Raw genomic sequence first — 18,631 nt, forward strand, 5'->3', positions numbered from 1 at the left:
CCTCTTGACAATTTCGAGCATTGTTTAAAATAGGAGTGGCTTCCAAAGTAGCTTCTGACAATAGAATATTACTGAAAAATTTATAGAAAATATTTTTTCTTTTAAATGTTAATATGAACGTGTTTAAGTTGTTCAAAATCAAAACATGAGAATTGAATTGTGTTATAAATGTTCTCGCATATTAATTAACCTTCTAAGTTGATCAAAGTTTTATGTGTGGTCCGTTGCAAAATTTTACATAGTGAAAATGTCTCTGACCTTATATTAGCTTCTCTCTACCATGAAAAGACAAGTGTAATATGAGATTTTGTTGAGAAAACTTATCAATCTATGATCTTAAAACTGAGTAAAACTGCTTTAACCAGGATCTACCACATGCATTTCTAAAAAGTACAACTAGAAATATAACAACAGTGTAAAAGGAAAAAAAGATAAGAAGTTACAAGCCAACCCCTAAACTTACTCTTTGGCAATTGATCTTTTACTGCTTTTTTCCTAATCTCAGCATCATCAGAACTCAGAATACAGACCCTTTTCACTATAACTAATATAACAAACTATGGGCTCTCTCGTTTGATCAATCAATCTTCACTGAGGAGTAGATCTTCCTAACAAACCAGAAGGAAGCATAGAAGCCAATTGTTCCTGTTAACACAAAGAAGGCATATGATGCGATCAACATATAACCAAAATACAATATGCCCGAAACCATCTTGGTGATCTCCAACTTGGTGAAGAAATAGAAAATGGAGTAGAGAAACAGGTATAACGCGGAGGATCCAGCAGTCAAATAAGCTCTCCACCACCAATTATAGTCTTCACTGCACAACTGGAAGTAGCAGAGCACAACAGTTATCTCTGCACATGTGATTATCAAGATCAGGAAAACTATGAAGAGAAAGCCAAAGATGTAGTAGAACTGGTTCAGCCATATCGATGTCAAGATGAAGAACAGCTCGATGAAAACAGCTCCAAATGGGAGAATGCCTCCGATAAGTATTGAAAACGCCGGTTTCATGTACCATGCTTGTTCTGGTACTTGCCTAGGAATTTTGTTTGTCTTGACAGGGTCTTCAATGGCTGGTTTTTTGTAACCAAGGTAGCTTCCAACAAATACTAAAGGTACTGAAATCCCGAACCATAAGCACACTAGAGCCAACATAGTTCCAAATGGCAATGCTCCAGAAGAATGCTCTTCCCAGATAAGAGCATTCAGCACGAAGAAGATGGCAAAAAGTATTCCGGGGAACATGAAAGCAGTTTTCAAGGTAATCCTTTTCCACTCTGTTCCTTTAAACATTTTGTAGAAACGAGCGGAAGAATAACCAGCTGACAAGCCCATGAAAACCCATAGTAGAACCATAGCAGTCATAAGCCCACCACGGTTCGAAGGTGATAAGAAACCAAGCAGAGCAAAAATCATCGTCACGAGTGTCATTCCAAATATTTGGACACCAGTTCCGACATAAACACACAGTAACCCGGAATTAGTTGGAGTGCGGAAAACATCCCCATGAACAAGCTTCCATCCCGTTTCTTCCTGAGCCTCATCTTGCGTTTCCAATTGATTATAGTTTGCAATATCTCTGTACAAAGTTCTCATCATGATCATCGCAACCATACCAGAAAGGAATAGGACAATCATAAGGGAATTTATGATGGAAAACCAGTGAATCTGATCATCATTCATGAGCAGGTATGTATCCCAACGAGAAGCCCATTTTACATTGCTTTCCTAAGGAAGAAAAATAAAGTAACTAAGATATCTGCAGACAAAGAATAACTGCTTCAAGCCTGACGTTAGAAGGAAAAGAGTTCAATAAGAGAATACCTGGAACGATACGTCATAGGTGAATACAACCTCCTTATCTGTATCTACTTCTTGGGGAACAGTGCTACCTGGAACTAATTTTTTTGTATTCTCGTTGCACGTGGTCACCTGAGGGTTCTTGTCGTCCCACTCCTTGTACTCATGATTGATGCTATCAATAAAATCACGTCAGAAAAAGGAAAGGAAAAGAAAGGCACAAGGCATAGGTGTAAAGCAATGAAACCTGATTGGTGTCACTTCAAACCCAACGATGCAAGCAGTATCAGTTTCAGGATCCTTGTGGTACATGACTCGGAAGCTCAAGTGGTTGTTGATGAAATATTTCTCCTCTTTGCTCTATCATAAAGTGAATGCAAAAACAGTTAGACTAAAATTGTGAGGACTAAGCCATCAGTTTAGAAATTCAAGCACAGCACAAACCCCAGCATAGTTTCCCTTGAACCCAACACGGAAACCATGCTCGTAAGTAGTTGATTGAATTCCATCCCGCCTTTGTCTAAGAACTGCAACCGGAAGGTTATCCAGAATCCTGCATCATCAGATGAACATTCAACGTTGAATTCTAATTCAGGTGTGAAAGCATGAGGAAGAAATCATGCATGGTAGGACTAAACTAAGGCGTCGTTTGTTGCTGGTTAGGAAGTGAATTATTCATGTATTAAAACCAGCATAACTAGTACCACGTTTGTTAGCATTTTAGTTGCTATGTATAAATACAGCACACCAAGTACGGCATTAGGTTACCAGCTTACAATCCCACCTAACTAATACATGTATAAGTTATGATGGAATCTATGTATTATTTATGGAGGGTAGAAGATGGAGTAACTAATACATCAATAACTAAACCCTACATAACTAATCCCTGCATTACTAATACCTACATAACTCTAACTAGCAACCAAACGACCCCTAAATTCTCAGGGGACAAAAGTAAAACTAAATTTAGTCTTACGTATCAACTTGTGCCTTAATTGATTGATAAAATATGAGTCAAATATCATGATCAGGAGGATTAAATTAAATTTAAGGGACAAGAGCAAACTAAATTTGATCTTACATGTTAACTCTGTATTCATCATCAATCTTTTCCTTGAAATTCTTTGCAGATTCAGCATCGAGTTTTTGCTTACAAACCACTTGGCATGGTATTTCTTGTCTCATTTGGAACTGTAAAATAATTCACAAATATAGATTCACTCAGCAAGTTTACACTAAGCACATATTAGACGAAAAAAGACTTTCAGACTAGTTAGAAGGAAAAATATCCTTACAGTAAAAACTGAATTCTCTATGCGGTCACCTCGAAGAACCTCCCCCAAATTCTCTGCACTGTTTAAAATCTTGGTAGGTCTGCAGTACTTCAAGAAGTAGTAGTCATAGGGAAGTTGTGTTTTTGTAGATGACAGCTTGTTCACTTTGATATTAAGAGGATCGCCCTGTTAGAAAAAGAAGAAAAAGGTCAAAAAAGAAAGCTAGCGAGAAACAATCAAACATGACAGAGGAAGCACCAGCAGAAAAGATTTTTTATTTTTTTTCTCTTAAGAAGGGGGGACAATCAAACAGTAGATAGAAATCCGAAAGAGAGATAATCAAACGTAGCAAAATTGTATATTTCAACTGATACTCTTTTCTGATTTTTCTACCCCATGCAACCAGTCCAAAGTGTTAAGAAAGAGATAGCACAATAATTACTTATATACGATTTCCATAACATTCTATGCTTAAACCATAATATAGTAATCCAGAAATTGCAATAGAAAAGAAATAATGGAGGTTTGTGATGATTTTTCAACCTAGTCTACTAGGTAGTCTAGTATCCCTATGCATGTACGTAATAAATTCGGTCATTGTGGTCGGACTAGTAACTCTTGTCTAAACTATTAAACTACTAATTAGAATCGTATCGTCTAACTTGATTCAAAAATGAAACTCGAACTCTTTTTTTTTGTTTTTGAAACTGAAAATGAAACTTGAATTTTTATAGAATCAAAACAGAAAATTTGGTCAAACAACTTAAGTCTTGGAGTCAACACTAGGGATGATCAATTTCTTAAGAATAAGATCCTCTGTAGAAATGACAATTCAGAGATAAACATACACTACATGTGCTCTGTTTAGTTCAGCTAAGCTGGAAAACACATATTAGGTATCATTCATGCTTAATGTATTCAGTCAAATCACTTTGATTGCCGAAATAGGATTGGTCCATCAACAAAAATAGATACATACCCATTACCAAGTGGGAAAAAAAAACAAAAAAAGGGTATATGCTATCTCTCTCAAAATTTGACCAGTTGGTCAAAATCAACAGATCCAAACCCTTGTCAGTCAGACTACAGAAATTAGCAAAAACCCAAAGGGTCTAAATCATTCAAAGAAATGAGGAATCCATTAAAGTATAGGAAGAAAGAGGAAGGGGAGCATACAGTTTGAAAATCGCGAGGAGCAACACCAGGAAGATAGAATGAATGAGCAGTAGTGGATGATAATACAAGAGAAATGAAGATGCCAATGACCCATCTTCCTCTATCCATCTTCCAATTCCACTCAACAATGCAGTGCACCCTTTTATTATGCCCCAAAACGCTTTCTTCTTTTTTCCAATTCCCTTTTTTCTCTATTTCTTTATCTCACTCTCTCCATTTCCATGTGTCACCAGATAGTTTAACATTTTTCTATTAACAGATTTATTTTATACGCCTCCTGTAACTTCTACAAATAAATAAAAGTCTGTTGACTATTTAAATTACATCTTAAACTTTAATATGACGTCTTCTCATTAAAATGGAGTAACTTTTTTTTTTATCATATCTTTAATATTTAAAGTAATACTCCCTCTCCGTTCAGAGTCAAACTACATGAACTTTGACCAATATTTTAAGATTTTTTTTTCATCATATTAAAATAAGAAGAATTGAAACTTATAGTATTTTTTGTATAATTTTTTAACATCTAAATTTTAATTTTAAAATATTAAATTAATCTAATTCAATTTAGCTATGAAGATCGGTTACATTGACTCTCGAAAAGCGAAACGTGACGTAAAAGTAAACAGAGGGAGTATAATATATACGAATTAAATTAGCATATTCAACATTGCTATGTGAAACTTTTTAGCAACCACATTTGGCATTTGCATTATTAAATCTTGCAAGATATGTTGATAATAACTTCTAATCCGAGTTCCCAAATCAGGGAAAGGTGTACACTGAATTTTAACCCAGCTAAGCAGGCCTAGTGCAGCAGCTATCTTTAAAAGACATTATACTAAGTCAATAACTGTCGAGCGTAAATAGAAACATTTTTACCAGTTTGATCTTCTTTCTACAGAAGCAAAAAGTTCCTATGCAGATCTTTGGCATATTTGTCATATCTTAATTTTGGGCAACTGAATGCAGTCAAATGCCCTTTTGTTGAGAAAAAAAAAAGTCAGTAATCGTTACAAGAGTTTATGCAATTAAAAAGCTTAAGATGTATGCAACATCAAATCTAATATCGACAATACCACATAATTTTACGAGGTTTTACCAAGATATATGCTCTTTTCGGAAAATCTAGTAAAAGGATTGAAGAGATAAGAATTAGGTCGAAAACGCTAACAGCTTCAACTCTGTTTCTCTGAGATAAGGTAACTAGTTTCCAATGTTTTTTTAGCCATTGAAATCCCACACTTCTACCTCTTAGGCCTTAACTTTTTGGATTGAAACAGTGGAAAGATAGATACATGGCATTCTCTTTCAAGCAAGCACCAAATAAACCCCTAAAAGTCCCTTAATATGTTACACCCTAGAAGCTTTAAAGTCTATGAAAAGATTAAATTTGGGATTCAATACATAAACATCAAAAGCCAGCCATTTGATCGAGTCAGCAAATTCATAACATGGCTTGAACATCAGTGCCGTCACCTATGTGGAGACATTAAGAACAAGTAAGCAGGTGAGACTTGAACTTCTCCAGTTCATTTAGTACCTCATCATCTGGTCTGTAAATGAGATCAATCATTCGCCATATCTGCAAAAGATTGGACCATGAGGTTTAAGAAATGTCAACTAAAGATGTTAATGCACTAGCACATATTATGTTTGGGCTTTACATAGTAGGAAAAATCAACAATGGGGTAAAATCAAGGCCTTTCAGTAGTAACTGTGAACTCATGAAGGGCCTTTAGGTGAAGAAAAGATCAAAAATCGTAGTAACACATTTTTCAGCGTCATCCCAACTTTATCAGGCTTATAGTTTAGCAAACACAACATAGAATTCTAGGTGAACTGGGAACAGTGTAATTAAAATTTTAGTTTAATCAGATACAGAGCATTTTTTAATGTATCTGTAGGTGGATTTAGTATGGTGAATAAAGAAAGAAACCAGCATAATATAAGAATTTGGATGTTACCTGTAATGTACCGCCTCCGCCAGTATTTTCACTACCGTCATCTGAGACACTAACAATAGTCCATGGATCTGCTGCATTCCAGTGGAAGTCAACCACCTTATCCCTATTTTCATCCACACAAATTCAGTACTCGATACATGGGACAAGTGAGATCTAGATGCTCTCTGCTTAACTTCCAAGGCATAAATATACGTGCTTTTCCTTTTTTAATAAGCAGACACTATACACACCACATGAAGAATATGATTTAGTGGTGCGGAAAAGATCAACTAATGACTTGTTATTAGTTATTACCCATATGAACGTAAGTCATGGGATCGCCAATCACATAATTTTGGCAACCATCATTATTGATATCTCAAACCGACAAAGGTTTCGCACCCCTCAACAAAAGGAATATAACTTAATAGTGCACAACATATCAACTAATGGCCAATTATTTAGCCATATGAACCTAAGTCATGAGTCGCCATTCGCATAGGCAGGTAACTATCATTATTGATATCTCATAGACTCAGACAGACAAAAGTTTCACCCCTCGATGTTTTAGACCTTCGCAAATGTTCAACCAAAGCGGCCATATTTACGTACTATACATAAATTACGGAAATGATTCTATATCTAAACAGCTGATTTATCCCATTATGCATCAAATGTGTCTAATTATACCACTGAAGGCTTTATTTTTTTACAACGGCTATTTGAAGTTTGGTAATCACAATGTATAGCTGCAGAAGGTGTTGGTTTTATTCCTAATAGAATAACTGTCAAGACATTTGTTAACCAGTCAGCCTAATTGCCAGCCAATTCTAATGCTACAGATCCATATTCCACAGTTGAAAAATGTGTTGCCTCTTTGTTCCCTTTGTCTCTTTACTTCTGTAGTGATTTAGGGAAACTTCAAAAGTTCAACTGGATTTGTTGGATTTGTCGGATTAATTGAATCAATTGGTAGGAACATCACTTTTTTATGGTGTATGCTGGTATTGGGAGGCTATTATAGCAAATATATGTTGAATAAACGGGAGCAAAATGATCAATGATGTATGTCAGTTGCCCTATGCTGATTTTCTCGGCTAAAAGCTTGTTTCTGGTTGTGATTAAGAGCTGATTGTGTAAGGATTTCATTAATTAGTGGCCAGGCTGTGGAATTGACCAAAGAGGCATATTCATATAGATACGAGGCAAGACTACCTCAGGATTTCCAATTATCTATTGAGACTGATGTGGAAAGCTCCTCATAATCCATTCCCTAGACAAGCAAGGATTGGTGGTCAATGGTTAGCAGTTATATTTGAATAGGAAGGTGCGTTGATTGAAGACAAATCGCGATCGTGAGAAGGTGTTAGCTCTGTCCCAAGGAGGAGGAAAATCAACTGCTCCAGCTTTTATTTTGAAAAGAATTGAACGAATGAAGAATGAGCAAGTTACGAACTTCTGGTCAAGAGATCCTTTCAAGTGAACAGAATAATTTCTTGGAAGGGGGAGATTTATCGAGCCTTGCGGAGGGACTTATAGCTTCCAACTTGGATCGCAGGAGTTTGTCAATACCCTGATGCTCTATACAGTGCCAATGGCTTTAATGTCTACACCGAGAAAATACGTCGAGGATGCCATTGATACTATTGGCATGGAAGAGATTTTGTGTCATAGTAGCTACAGAGGATGTTAATGGTGGAAATCCTGATCTGGAGATGCTTGTTTATGCAGCACATCATCTATAGTTCTATACTACATATACAGCCATAAAAATTTGACACCAATGAAACGATCTGATGACAGATACAACAACAGAAAAAATCATTGGCGTGGATGTTACTCTTTTATTTTCTTTATTCTGGACCCATTTCTCTTTTTGGTTATCTTTGGAGGCACAGGGTGGGGGCTTTAATAATAAATCAGTCAGAAGCATCTCCGCTAACGCATAAAAGCCAGAAGAAAAGGAGAACTAGAACCATGCAAACAAAATTTAGTATAAAATAATCAAACTGCAATTATACCTATGTCCAGCGTGACGAAAGAATAAGCCAGGAGGAGATTTTGGAGCTTTTCTACCAGCAGAGTCCGCCATCTTACCAACCTGGGAGAAAATAATTCATTGAACCTACTAACTGTTAAATAAGAACGAAAAAATTACAGCATAACAATGTCACCACCTGAGTGAAGCAAATGATAAGCTATAACCTTGTTAACAATGTCAGTCAATAGATAGATCAAAGAAAGGGCTTACTAATATCGTGAAGCCTAACAAATAATGATGCCTTACTTGGAACAACAATAGTACCACAAAATAGCAATCAACTTAGAGCCTCTTGGTTTTATGAATAAAAAATCTGGTTACTCTATTATCTAAATCATAGGATAATATAAATATATTACTTTCAGCAAGTCATGAAAGTGATCTTTTAAAGAGTCAACAACTTAATTTTCATCGTCAATTAGAAGAACTTCCTCAGCATATGGTCCATGAGGAAAGGAAAAACAAGAAAGAAATAACAAGATAAGGATCTCTAACCTTTTCATGATCCCAGATGTTTAGGATACCATCTTCTGCCGAACTTCCAAATACTGATGATTTATCTGGGGACCACTGGAACAGACAATTTTTATCAAACACCGGTGCAGGTCTCATGCAAATAGGTTACCCTTATCAGCATAAAGAAGGGTAGACAGCAAAAACAAGTAAACATGTCAGTAACTCCCAGACCTGCACACAAAGCACAGCAGCACTATGGCCCTCAAAGATATGTACAGGCGATCCCACTCCCCCAGAAGTAAGGTTTCGTCGATCAAACATGCGAACAGTGTTGTCTGCCGACCTGAAGGAGGCATAGCCATAATCATAAGGCTTCCACAAAAATTGAAAAGCATCCATGGAATCATGGAACCAGGCATTCACAGAAAGGGAAAAAGACTAAGGATAAACACCACATGAATATTACAGAAAGCTTAATGCACTGTCCAAGGATCAACCTACTTAAACATCTTTATTGAGTTCAACAGGATGAACAGTTACAATAAATTACCCAGTCAAAATATAATTTACATCGTGAGGATTCCAATCAACACAATGAAGATCAGCTTTATGAGCCTTTTCTACCTGCAGGGAAAATTATCAGATCGCAAAGTCCAATCAGAGACATGACTATGACCAAAAGAAACAGCAAATAATATAGTAGTGATTGTAGAAATAGAAAGGGTGAGAAAAAGAAAGGAGATATTTCAAGGAATGCATGACAAATAGATACATAATTAATGAAAAGAGGGATGACAAGTGACAGAGTCAAGAACTACATGCTATGCATCTACTTTGGAGAGTTTTTTTCCGGCTAAGACTTCATTTATCTATTACAAAAGTTAACAATCCTTCAGTCACAGAAAGATAGCCCCAGAGTGGGCTGTCTTCATAATAGCTAAAGTTTTCATACATTTTTATAGGGGTGTTCGCGGTTTCGTTAAAAACCGATCCAAACCGAAAACCAAAACCAAACCGATATTTACTTGGGTTAGGTTTTGAATTTTAAAAACCAATAATATTTGGTTTGGTTTTGGTTTTAGTAAAAGCAAGCCGAATAAAAAACCGAACCGACAAATTTTATACATTATTTTTATAATTATATATATACAATATATTAGTTTTTATAAATACTTTTAATTTATATACTTTTTAAGCAAAATTTTATTTATATCTAATAGGCTAATGAACTTTAGACTGTAAGTCGATTTTAAAAGGGCAATTTGCAGGATTGCCCTTCGCTGGGGTGGTCTTTAATTTTTACCCCTCAAAATGGTGGTCTTTAATTTTTACCCCTCAAAATGGTGGTCTTTAAATTTTGCCCTTCAGGCAGAATTTTGCTGGCCAGATTTGCAAAATTCTGCAAAGTCTACCTTGCGATTTTTTTTATTTTTTTTTACTGAGCTGAGGTTCGAACCCACAACCTCGGGGTGTTAGGCGAGGGGTAAAACTTAAAGACCACCAATTTGAAGGGCAAAAATTAAAGACCACCCCAAATGAAGGACAATCCGCACAAAAAAAAGATTTTAAAAAAAGAAATCCATGAATTCAAACTCATTTATTCAAAGAAACAATTATATGAGATTTACCTAGCTAGATTTATTTTTTGCATTTCTTATAAACTTTATTCACTTAATTAAAATATTTTCTCCATAATGCAAGAAACTATAGCTACCATAATAAAAGGGTAATAACGGATTATAAATTGAAAAATGATAGAAAATTCTCTCTTAATTGTAGGAAAAAAACATGAAAGAGAGAAATACCGTTAATTTTCTTAAAAACCGAAAAACCAACCCAAACCGAACCAAACCGACTACAACCAAACCGATGGATATATATTATATTTGGTTTGGTTTGGTTTTAATAATTTTAAAAACCGATTAGATTGGTTTGGTTTTGGTTTTAACCTAAAACCAACCCAAACCGACCCATGAACAGCCCTACATTTTTATACCAAAAAGCTAGGGGGCCATTTTAATCTTCCCGAATTGGTATTCTCTCTCCTTAAGATTTAATACCTTTTCTATACCAAAAAAGTTAGGCGGGTCCAATTATAGTCTTTGCATTGTTTGCAATATGACATTTTCTCTATTCAATACTCTCCAAAAAGACCAAACTCTAATGTATAGGCCAACATGTTCTCCTATCAAATACTAAACTCGTACTTTCAACTCTTCTCTTGACAAGTGTGCGAAGTCAAACTAACTATTACATTGGGATGGATGGAGTAGAATCCAGAAGGCAACAAGTGTCTTTTTTTTTTCTTTTGTAAGAAAAGCCAATATCAGAAGGCAACAAGTGCCTTGCTTTGGCAGTATATGGTTTTCTTCTGGAAGAGCAATACACAAAAAGTGTATCTGAGAATTATCACCACCCCTCATAATTAACAATTATCCATCACCATTTTTCCTAAATCCTGCTTTTATTCACTACCATATATCTCCAAGTATACCCTACTCAAGCTTAATAAACTCAAGAAGATGGTTCAGAAAACAAGTTTTTTCTCATAAATGTGCCACAAAAATATCAAAGGAAAAATGACCAGAAGCAAACAAACTATAACTTCAAAGACAAGAAATTACAAAAGCATTTCGTCATAGCAAGCAGATAGGATTGCTGATTTTCCAGTTGAAGAAAATACATCGGAGGTCAAATTTCCTCATTCTCTCCCCACCTCTAATATTTCAATAAGTGTATGTGTTGCAAACTAAAACATTTACTACTTATGTACCTGATATACAAACTACAATATGAAGAACAGGCAATATGACAGAAAAGCCCCTCCGGACCTCCACACACACACAGAGGCCAGATTTCACTATAAATAAGGAGAGGTCTTTTTTATATAAGCGCAAATCAAGATAAGTCCTCCACTTATACACAAAGAGAAAAGGTAGAAAACAAGATAAGTTATCAAGTGCTTGATTAAAAGAAATATATACAACCTTGACAGCAGGAGAAGAACCAGTTCTTGCATCCCACAGTATTAGGCAAGAATCATCTCCAACACTGCAAAACTCCTGTGCACTTTATCCAAAAAAAAAAAAAAAAAAGTAATCCAGTAAGGACATGTTACGCCAGGATTAGTGATGAACAAATTACTTTTCCTTCTTTCTTCTGTCTACTTCATTTTTTTTCTCTTTATCTTTTATTTGAAAAGTGATCAGAAAGCTACTTCATCCAGGCAAAAAAAGAGGGCAAAAGGAATAGAGTGGCTTCACATTGACATTTCTAAGATATAATTCAGAAAATAAGAAGTTTGACATGCAACAGGACAGCTCATACAAGCATTAGCTCATCTTCAATCATCTTCAATCAAGCTCACGTTACACGAAGGTTTTGACAGTGTTAACCCCAAACAGCATCAAGTATCACAACTCCTAAAAACAATTGAAGGACTAAACTCAACATCTTATACAATGGGGGAGATGTGAAAGCTACCTGGAAGGGCAAAACTGAACATCTTCTACAGTATCATCGTGTCCTTGGAAAGTACCTCGAGCTTGAACAGTAGGGCCTTCTGCAGAAGGTTTCGGATTACTTCCTCCAGATCCAGGAGACTTTGTATCTCCCTGATCTGCTGCCAAAGTAGACATGTGATCATGAATGCTCCACAGAACAACCGATTTGTCCTTCCCTGCAAGAATTAATCCATGATTGCATTAACTTTATTGTACAGAAGCTCGGAAAAGTTAACATATCTGAGGTAAGAACTAAAGCAGGTAATAATAATTGACTGCAGGCATAGCGATAGTAAGAGGCTGGACTCTGATGTGTTCCAAAAGTTACCCTCCAACACACAGTTCATGCGACACACTTCTAGAAGGAAATATATACCATATAACTCCTAAAATCTTCAGAAACTACAGAATTTCATTTAATAATTCGACTTTAAACCATAGTGTGATGTTCTTCGTCAAACTAACTTATCAACAACTACCCTGATTAGATTTTGTGCCAGCTAGGTTGTGCCATATATTGTTACTTTTGAAACCATTATGGGGTTGAAAGTGTTCATTATAACTGGTCTCATTTTACCTAGCAGAAGGAATACAACACTAAATCCAGTCAGGCGCCAAAAAGAAGGAATTGTTTTGTAATGAATAATATGGTTAACCCAGTTAGCTGAAAATAGTTATCCAAGGAATAAGCTGCAAAAACATATAACACCACCCGCCGCCAACGATCAGAACATGTCACTAAGGGGGAAAAGCTAAAAAGAACTAGAAATTTTCTGAAGATTCCGTGGTAAGTGTGATCAACTGGTTACCAGTTATGAAGTGATACATCATCCATTAATAAACGTACAGTTAACCATGAGCTGCTAATTGGAATTAAAGTAATCACAAAATCCTTGAAAGAAGAGAACATTCAATGACTGGTTGGTCAACCTCCAGAGAGCACAAAAGGCTCAGACGGGCACATTGCGAGCGCAAATTCAGCATTGTCTTGATGTCCAGTCAATATCTGCAAGTAAATATAGACTATCAGTTACTACTTACAAGAATACAAAAGTTGGCAAACTGAACCTGTTGTTTAGAAACCCACCAAGTCTGGTCGAGAATTATTTGCTCCCAAGGCAACCTGACGATTAGGCTGAGACTCAACATTCCAAATAAGAACCTGATTCCAAAATTTTCCAAGGTCACCTTAAAGATTTCAATGGGAACTAAATACTGATACGGACGCCAAAAAGAAACAGCAGCCACCAGGGAGGAAACAAATGTGTATGATAGGGCTACTAAAGGAAAATGGAATATTTAGAAGCAGACGCTTACATCAGGACTGTCAGTGTGTGTGGCCACTATCTTGCTATCCTGAGGCAGTTCCCTAATTCGATTCACCTGAAATCATATTGTAGAATGACAGTAGATCTGTTACAGCAGATTATAGTCTTTCAAGTACATATTCCATGTTATGAGTGCTTCTGTAATTGATGTTCTTGAGCAACACAGGTCCAGCACTTCCAATTCGTATAGTGAGAATAAGGAAGGAGAACAATTAGTATAATTGGAAGGATTCAGCCAGATTGAATGAATCAATTCATCTTCACAGGAGAAAGTTCCACTGACACCGAAAGAATGATGAAGAATGAAACAGCTGCAAGTACATTGGAAACAATCTATATGGAAAATTATTTTCCCACTAAATGATGGAAAAAAGGTACTGGTAGAAGTTTAATTAATGTAACCAGAAATTGGGCCTTATAAGCCCAATACTCCCTATTGAATCTCTTCCAAGTCCAAATCCCTATTGGGAAATGACACCTGGTTTGGCTTTATAAAATATGTTGCTATTTTATTTGGCTTTATACAATATGTTTCATCTATTTTTCCTCCAAAGATAACTATGCAAGAGTGAGTAATTCACAGTTCCACAACATTAACCAAATAAAGCCATTATGCAGAGCCTAGAGCAGGAATTTAAGCATGAAACCATGTGAAAATTCAATATAAGCACCTAAAGATCAATTCAAATATTCTGGTAAAGTCAAACCTCCCTATAACAACCACCCTATATTACAACGCTTCACTATAACACGTAGGTTCTCTTTGGATCTGAAATTTTATGTTATATTTTACCTCTATAACAGCTTATTACGTATAACAGTAACATCCATCATTATAACAGTACACCCTTTGAAAAACTACCTCTCTATAGCATCCTTACTCCCATATTTATATATTATATTTATTATTTAATAATAACAAAAGATAATCTATAAATTATATTCTATTTTTATTGGAGACAATTAATTTTGTAATTCCCTCTTGTGAACTTGAATATCTTCTGAAATTTTAGATTTAAATGATTTTTCTAATGTTTTATAAGATACAATTGTTGAAAGGTATGAGTTTTGAGTATTTTGTCTATAACAACCAAATAAGATCTAAATGTAATGATGTTATAGGTGTATAACAGCCAATCACTATAACAGGCAAAAATGTTCCGGACAAACTAGGCTGTTATAGAGGGTTAAACTGTGATTTTAGATGACAAAACAAAATGCATTAAACGCTCCAGGTGCATTAGTGATGAGACAAGCTACCGGTTGAAAATAACCATTCAGGAAATTCTACTAACTGAACACTAATGCATCGCCTGTATTCTAAAGTAACACAAAATCTCAACAAGATGCTCCAATTATGAAAGAAACCAAAAAGAGAAAAAGTCATGTTTGGATCCTATAGTAAGATATGGCAAAGAAAGATGTACCTCGCCTGGATGAATAATAGTTTTGAACTTCTTTACAAAAGGCGAACGTGCTTCCTCGTTGAACTGAAAAATAGGGAACCAATATCATAAAAAGTGAAAAAGTGGAAAGAACAACAGGAAGACATAGGAAAAAGCTTGCAGCTATGCACATAGAGAACACCTGAGATATGTGTTGTGCTGCTGCAACCCTAGGTTTTACAACTTCACAATTAGCTATGACGAGCGTATTTGGAACGCTGCCGTCAGTCTGTAGGGTGGGGAAAAAAGATTAAAAAAAAAAAAGAATTCTGAGAAAGTTGATTTAGCAGTGAAGTAAGAGAATAATGAGATGACTGAACTGAAAGGATGATAACAATAACTACCAATCACTAAGGAATTTACAAAAACTGAACAAACAAATATTCTTGATACTTCCAAGCTCTTTACTAGCAACCTTAAAAGAACATTTATCAACGCTAATCTAACATGTTTACCATCATAAAAACGTAACATATAAATGTCAAATAGAAACTGCCCTGTTTGATTCACATTTTTTCAGGCATGACTACGTCTTGACTTCCAAGTTCTTGTTCAAATTTGCTGAGTTTTCTTCAAATTTTTGGCGTGAATAAGACTAATCAGTCCTTCTCTCCAATGTTCTATGAACTACCATCAACATGGAAAAATTTCCCTCATGGTAGTGAAACATATTTTGACACACTAGCAAACTTTTGCCACTGAAAGATCATTATGCACTTCAATCCCATACCCAAAGAAAGAAGCCTATCGGTGCATAGTGGATACAAACTGAAAGCAATTCTAAAATTAAAACACATGAAATGATCATCTTGCCTGCTCGGAAAGGTAGAGGCGCTGGCGGTTTTTGTAAGTTGCTTGCTCAAACTGGGGCCCCCATCTGAAAGAGAGAAATCAGTAATTTTCATTGATTAGTATCCATAGATAAACAAGCAAAGAAGCAATATCATCAACATGAAGGGGCTGCCGCGTCAATAAAACAGTTGAATCTCTAAAGAGACCAAACCGGACACATAAATAAAGAGAAAAATATAAAACTATAAACCAATGGCCAAAGAATCTGCAATCAAATACGCCAGACAACCTGCATCCCCCAACAATAGATGAACCAATATTCTGCGAGTACCCTCCACTGTCAAACTTAGTAACATAATTGTTGGCTGAGTTTGATTAATTTGATATGTCACTTAACAAACAATGTGAAAATACTCACTGGTGTCTACGCACATACGCTGCTGTCCTCGCACAAAACAGATGTAGAGAAGACTACGTGGATAAGTTAGTAAAATCCAAGTGTATAATTTGTAGACCCTTAATTATGATTTTCACATGGATGTCTAGGTTGACCGGACATCTTTAAACTCGAGTTTCTCAAGAAGTAGCTTCACGAAGCACTACTTCCCTCCATGCACTCACACACACCTAAAACACCCGTAAATGGAAAGAGGGGGCAAAGCAGAAACTCCAGATCGTAACAACATACAAATAATCATGCATGTACATCGCTCAAAAACTACTTCTGAAAACAATAATGGTGGAAAGAGAAGGTGCAATTCAAGAAGAAAAAAGAAACCGATATAAGTTGAGAAAACAACCCCACCGAATTAAACTTCAACCTTTCGCTAGTCAATCTCTTTAAAGAATTTTTTCACAGCTTAATATTCCCAAGTAAAATTGTCATACAGCCACTCAAGATATTCAAGGAAAAAAAAAGAAAAAAAAAAGATTATGCCTGATGACTTGGACAGGATTGGGAGTTTGACGACTTGGTCAGGCTGCTAGTTCACTAAATGGCTTCTCACTGACTGAACTGGCAGCAGAGAAGTTCAATGGGGCAGTGCGGGATGTATTCAGTCTGGGCAAGATACAAGCTATCAAGAGCTCACATTAAAATCACTTATCACTGGCCCTGGAAATTATTCTGGAAGACCTAGCTACAATCATCTGCTTCAGCTGGAGTGCACTCTATGAGGCATGCCTAACCCTGGACAACCTTACTGAAACAAACTTTCAGATAGTTAACATATATGTGCCATAAGGATGCAGAAACCAATAGTCACTTATCTCTGCACTGTTCAGTTGCAACAGAGTTGGAGCAGCTGGAAAGTTGACAGTACCATCAAGAAAATCTGGAAGTCAATACCTACTGGTATTTTATGGAGCATGTGGAATGAAAGGATTAGAAGACATTTTGATGTACTATCAACTCAAAACCACTTTCTTAAAGCTAAATGCCTCTTGTTTCTATATATTTCGGCCAATGTAGATTCTCCTCACAAGTTTTTGAACTTTGATAGCTCCTGAGTCTTAAGATATCCTTTTGTAAAATGAGCTAACAGGTAGTATTTTGCTTTTTGCTTCTATACTTGGTACTCCATGGTACTCCCTCCGTTTCAATTTGTTTGTCTGGTTTTGACTTGGCACGGAGTTTAAGAAAGTAAAGTAGACTTTTGAATCTTGTGTTCTTAAACTAAAGATATGTAGAATCTACAAAAATGCCCTTTAGTCTTGTGTGTTTAAACATGCCATGTGGAAAGTTAGAACTAAAGAGTTGCCAAACTAGGAAAGAGACATTCTTTTTAAACGTACTAAAAAGCGAAGTAAGACAAACAAATTGAAACGAATGGAGGAACATATTTGTATAGATGGCCTTAATGAAACCAATTACTTCATCAGAAAAAAGAACACGATAATTTCACTACAGAGCAAGAGTATAAACAACTGCGCTAACTAACAATGAGAAGTTCAAAAACCTAAATGCACCGAACAATAAAAATATAGACAAGAGAGGGAAGGACAGTGTATCCCCTGTCTATTCTCCTCACAGAGCAAGAGTATAAACAAATGTGCAGCTGAAAACGCTAAATGCAGGGAAGAATAGGGAACAAAAACAGTTAAATAAAACCCTAGAGAGTGATATACTGACCGACAAGAGAGGGAAGGCCAAACGAGGTTGTGGTTAGCAAGCCAGTCGTAAAGAACAGGAACAAGTGACTTCCATTGCGTGTACCGCTCGTCCACTGACGCCTCTTCTCCAACGCCTTTCTCCTTCATCTCCTCTCTACTCACCTTTTTCCCGCCTCTGCTCTTGTTTAGTACTGCTATATATATTTATTAGTTTATTTAGTAGAATGAGAAACGACAACACGCGGAACAGTGTCTTAGATTCCACTTAAATTTTGTAGCTTCATTTAGGAAGAACAAAAAGAAAATTGTACCTAGGTTTTCCTATTCATCCTCGGCTCTAGTAGGCTTTTGGATATGATTTTGAAATTATGACATATTTTAGGATGAATTTGAAATCATGATATCATATGGGTAGAGGTTTATTTGAAGTTCAAATTGTGTCTGGATATGAATTTGAAATTCTGACATATTTAGCATGATTTTGAAATCTTAATTAATTTGGGTAGAGGTTGATTTAAAGTTAAAATTTTGTTTGGACATTAATTTGAAATTCTAACATATTTAGTATGAACTTGAAATCATAATTTGGGCAAATGTTGATTTGAAGTTGAAATTTTGTTCGGACGTATCATTTGAATTTCAAAAGTTATATTTTTTTTATTTATTTTTTGTAACAACTGTGAAAACATGAAAATCCTATAATTTGTGAAAATTATTAAAATTTTCTTAACTTTTATACAATTTTACG

General features: G+C 35.8%; 2 protein-coding genes and 1 pseudogene across 2 annotated transcripts; 1 reads left to right on the plus strand and 2 right to left on the minus strand.

Annotated features, from left to right (window-relative positions):
- Positions 1–305: 305 nt before the first annotated feature.
- LOC132633464 (transmembrane 9 superfamily member 7-like) lies at positions 306–4,503 on the minus strand. Its single transcript, XM_060349900.1, has 7 exons — positions 4,261–4,503; positions 3,106–3,270; positions 2,892–3,001; positions 2,252–2,360; positions 2,055–2,167; positions 1,832–1,982; positions 306–1,735 (listed from the first exon to the last, which is right to left on the minus strand). The coding sequence occupies exons 1-7, from the start codon at positions 4,366–4,368 to the stop codon at positions 578–580; spliced, it is 1,914 nt and encodes a 637-aa protein (XP_060205883.1). The 5' UTR covers positions 4,369–4,503; the 3' UTR covers positions 306–577.
- A 912-nt stretch (positions 4,504–5,415) lies between these two features.
- LOC132633465 (WD-40 repeat-containing protein MSI4-like) lies at positions 5,416–18,276 on the minus strand. Its single transcript, XM_060349901.1, has 15 exons — positions 17,903–18,276; positions 15,793–15,856; positions 15,122–15,208; positions 14,962–15,024; positions 13,524–13,589; positions 13,294–13,368; positions 13,137–13,212; positions 12,187–12,382; positions 11,691–11,772; positions 9,254–9,327; positions 8,935–9,046; positions 8,743–8,817; positions 8,228–8,307; positions 6,228–6,330; positions 5,416–5,845 (listed from the first exon to the last, which is right to left on the minus strand). The coding sequence occupies exons 1-15, from the start codon at positions 18,028–18,030 to the stop codon at positions 5,753–5,755; spliced, it is 1,374 nt and encodes a 457-aa protein (XP_060205884.1). The 5' UTR covers positions 18,031–18,276; the 3' UTR covers positions 5,416–5,752.
- LOC132633466 (5-amino-6-(5-phospho-D-ribitylamino)uracil phosphatase, chloroplastic-like) lies at positions 6,880–8,216 on the plus strand (annotated as a pseudogene).
- Positions 18,277–18,631: the final 355 nt, after the last annotated feature.

This window comes from Lycium barbarum, chromosome 3, assembly GCF_019175385.1.
Source record: "Lycium barbarum isolate Lr01 chromosome 3, ASM1917538v2, whole genome shotgun sequence".
NCBI classification, from domain to species: Eukaryota; Viridiplantae; Streptophyta; class Magnoliopsida; order Solanales; family Solanaceae; genus Lycium; species Lycium barbarum.

Bases quoted from the DNA above. Each gene is read 5' to 3' on its own strand.
- LOC132633464 (XM_060349900.1), bottom strand. From the start codon at position 4,368: ATGGATAGAGGAAGATGGGTCATTGGCATCTTCATTTCTCTTGTATTA. The intron at 2,361-2,891 runs GTAAGATCAAAT...CTGATGATGCAG, and splicing joins GATGAATACAGAGTTAACAT to GATTCTGGATAACCTTCCGG. The intron at 2,168-2,251 runs GTTTGTGCTGTG...ACTTTATGATAG, and splicing joins TCAAGGGAAACTATGCTGGG to AGCAAAGAGGAGAAATATTT.
- LOC132633465 (XM_060349901.1), bottom strand. From the start codon at position 18,030: ATGAAGGAGAAAGGCGTTGGAGAAGAGGCGTCAGTGGACGAGCGGTAC. The intron at 13,369-13,523 runs GTAAGCGTCTGC...TTTTGGAATCAG, and splicing joins CACACACTGACAGTCCTGAT to GTTCTTATTTGGAATGTTGA. The intron at 6,331-8,227 runs GTATAATTGCAG...GGATGAAAATAG, and splicing joins TTTCGTCACGCTGGACATAG to GGATAAGGTGGTTGACTTCC.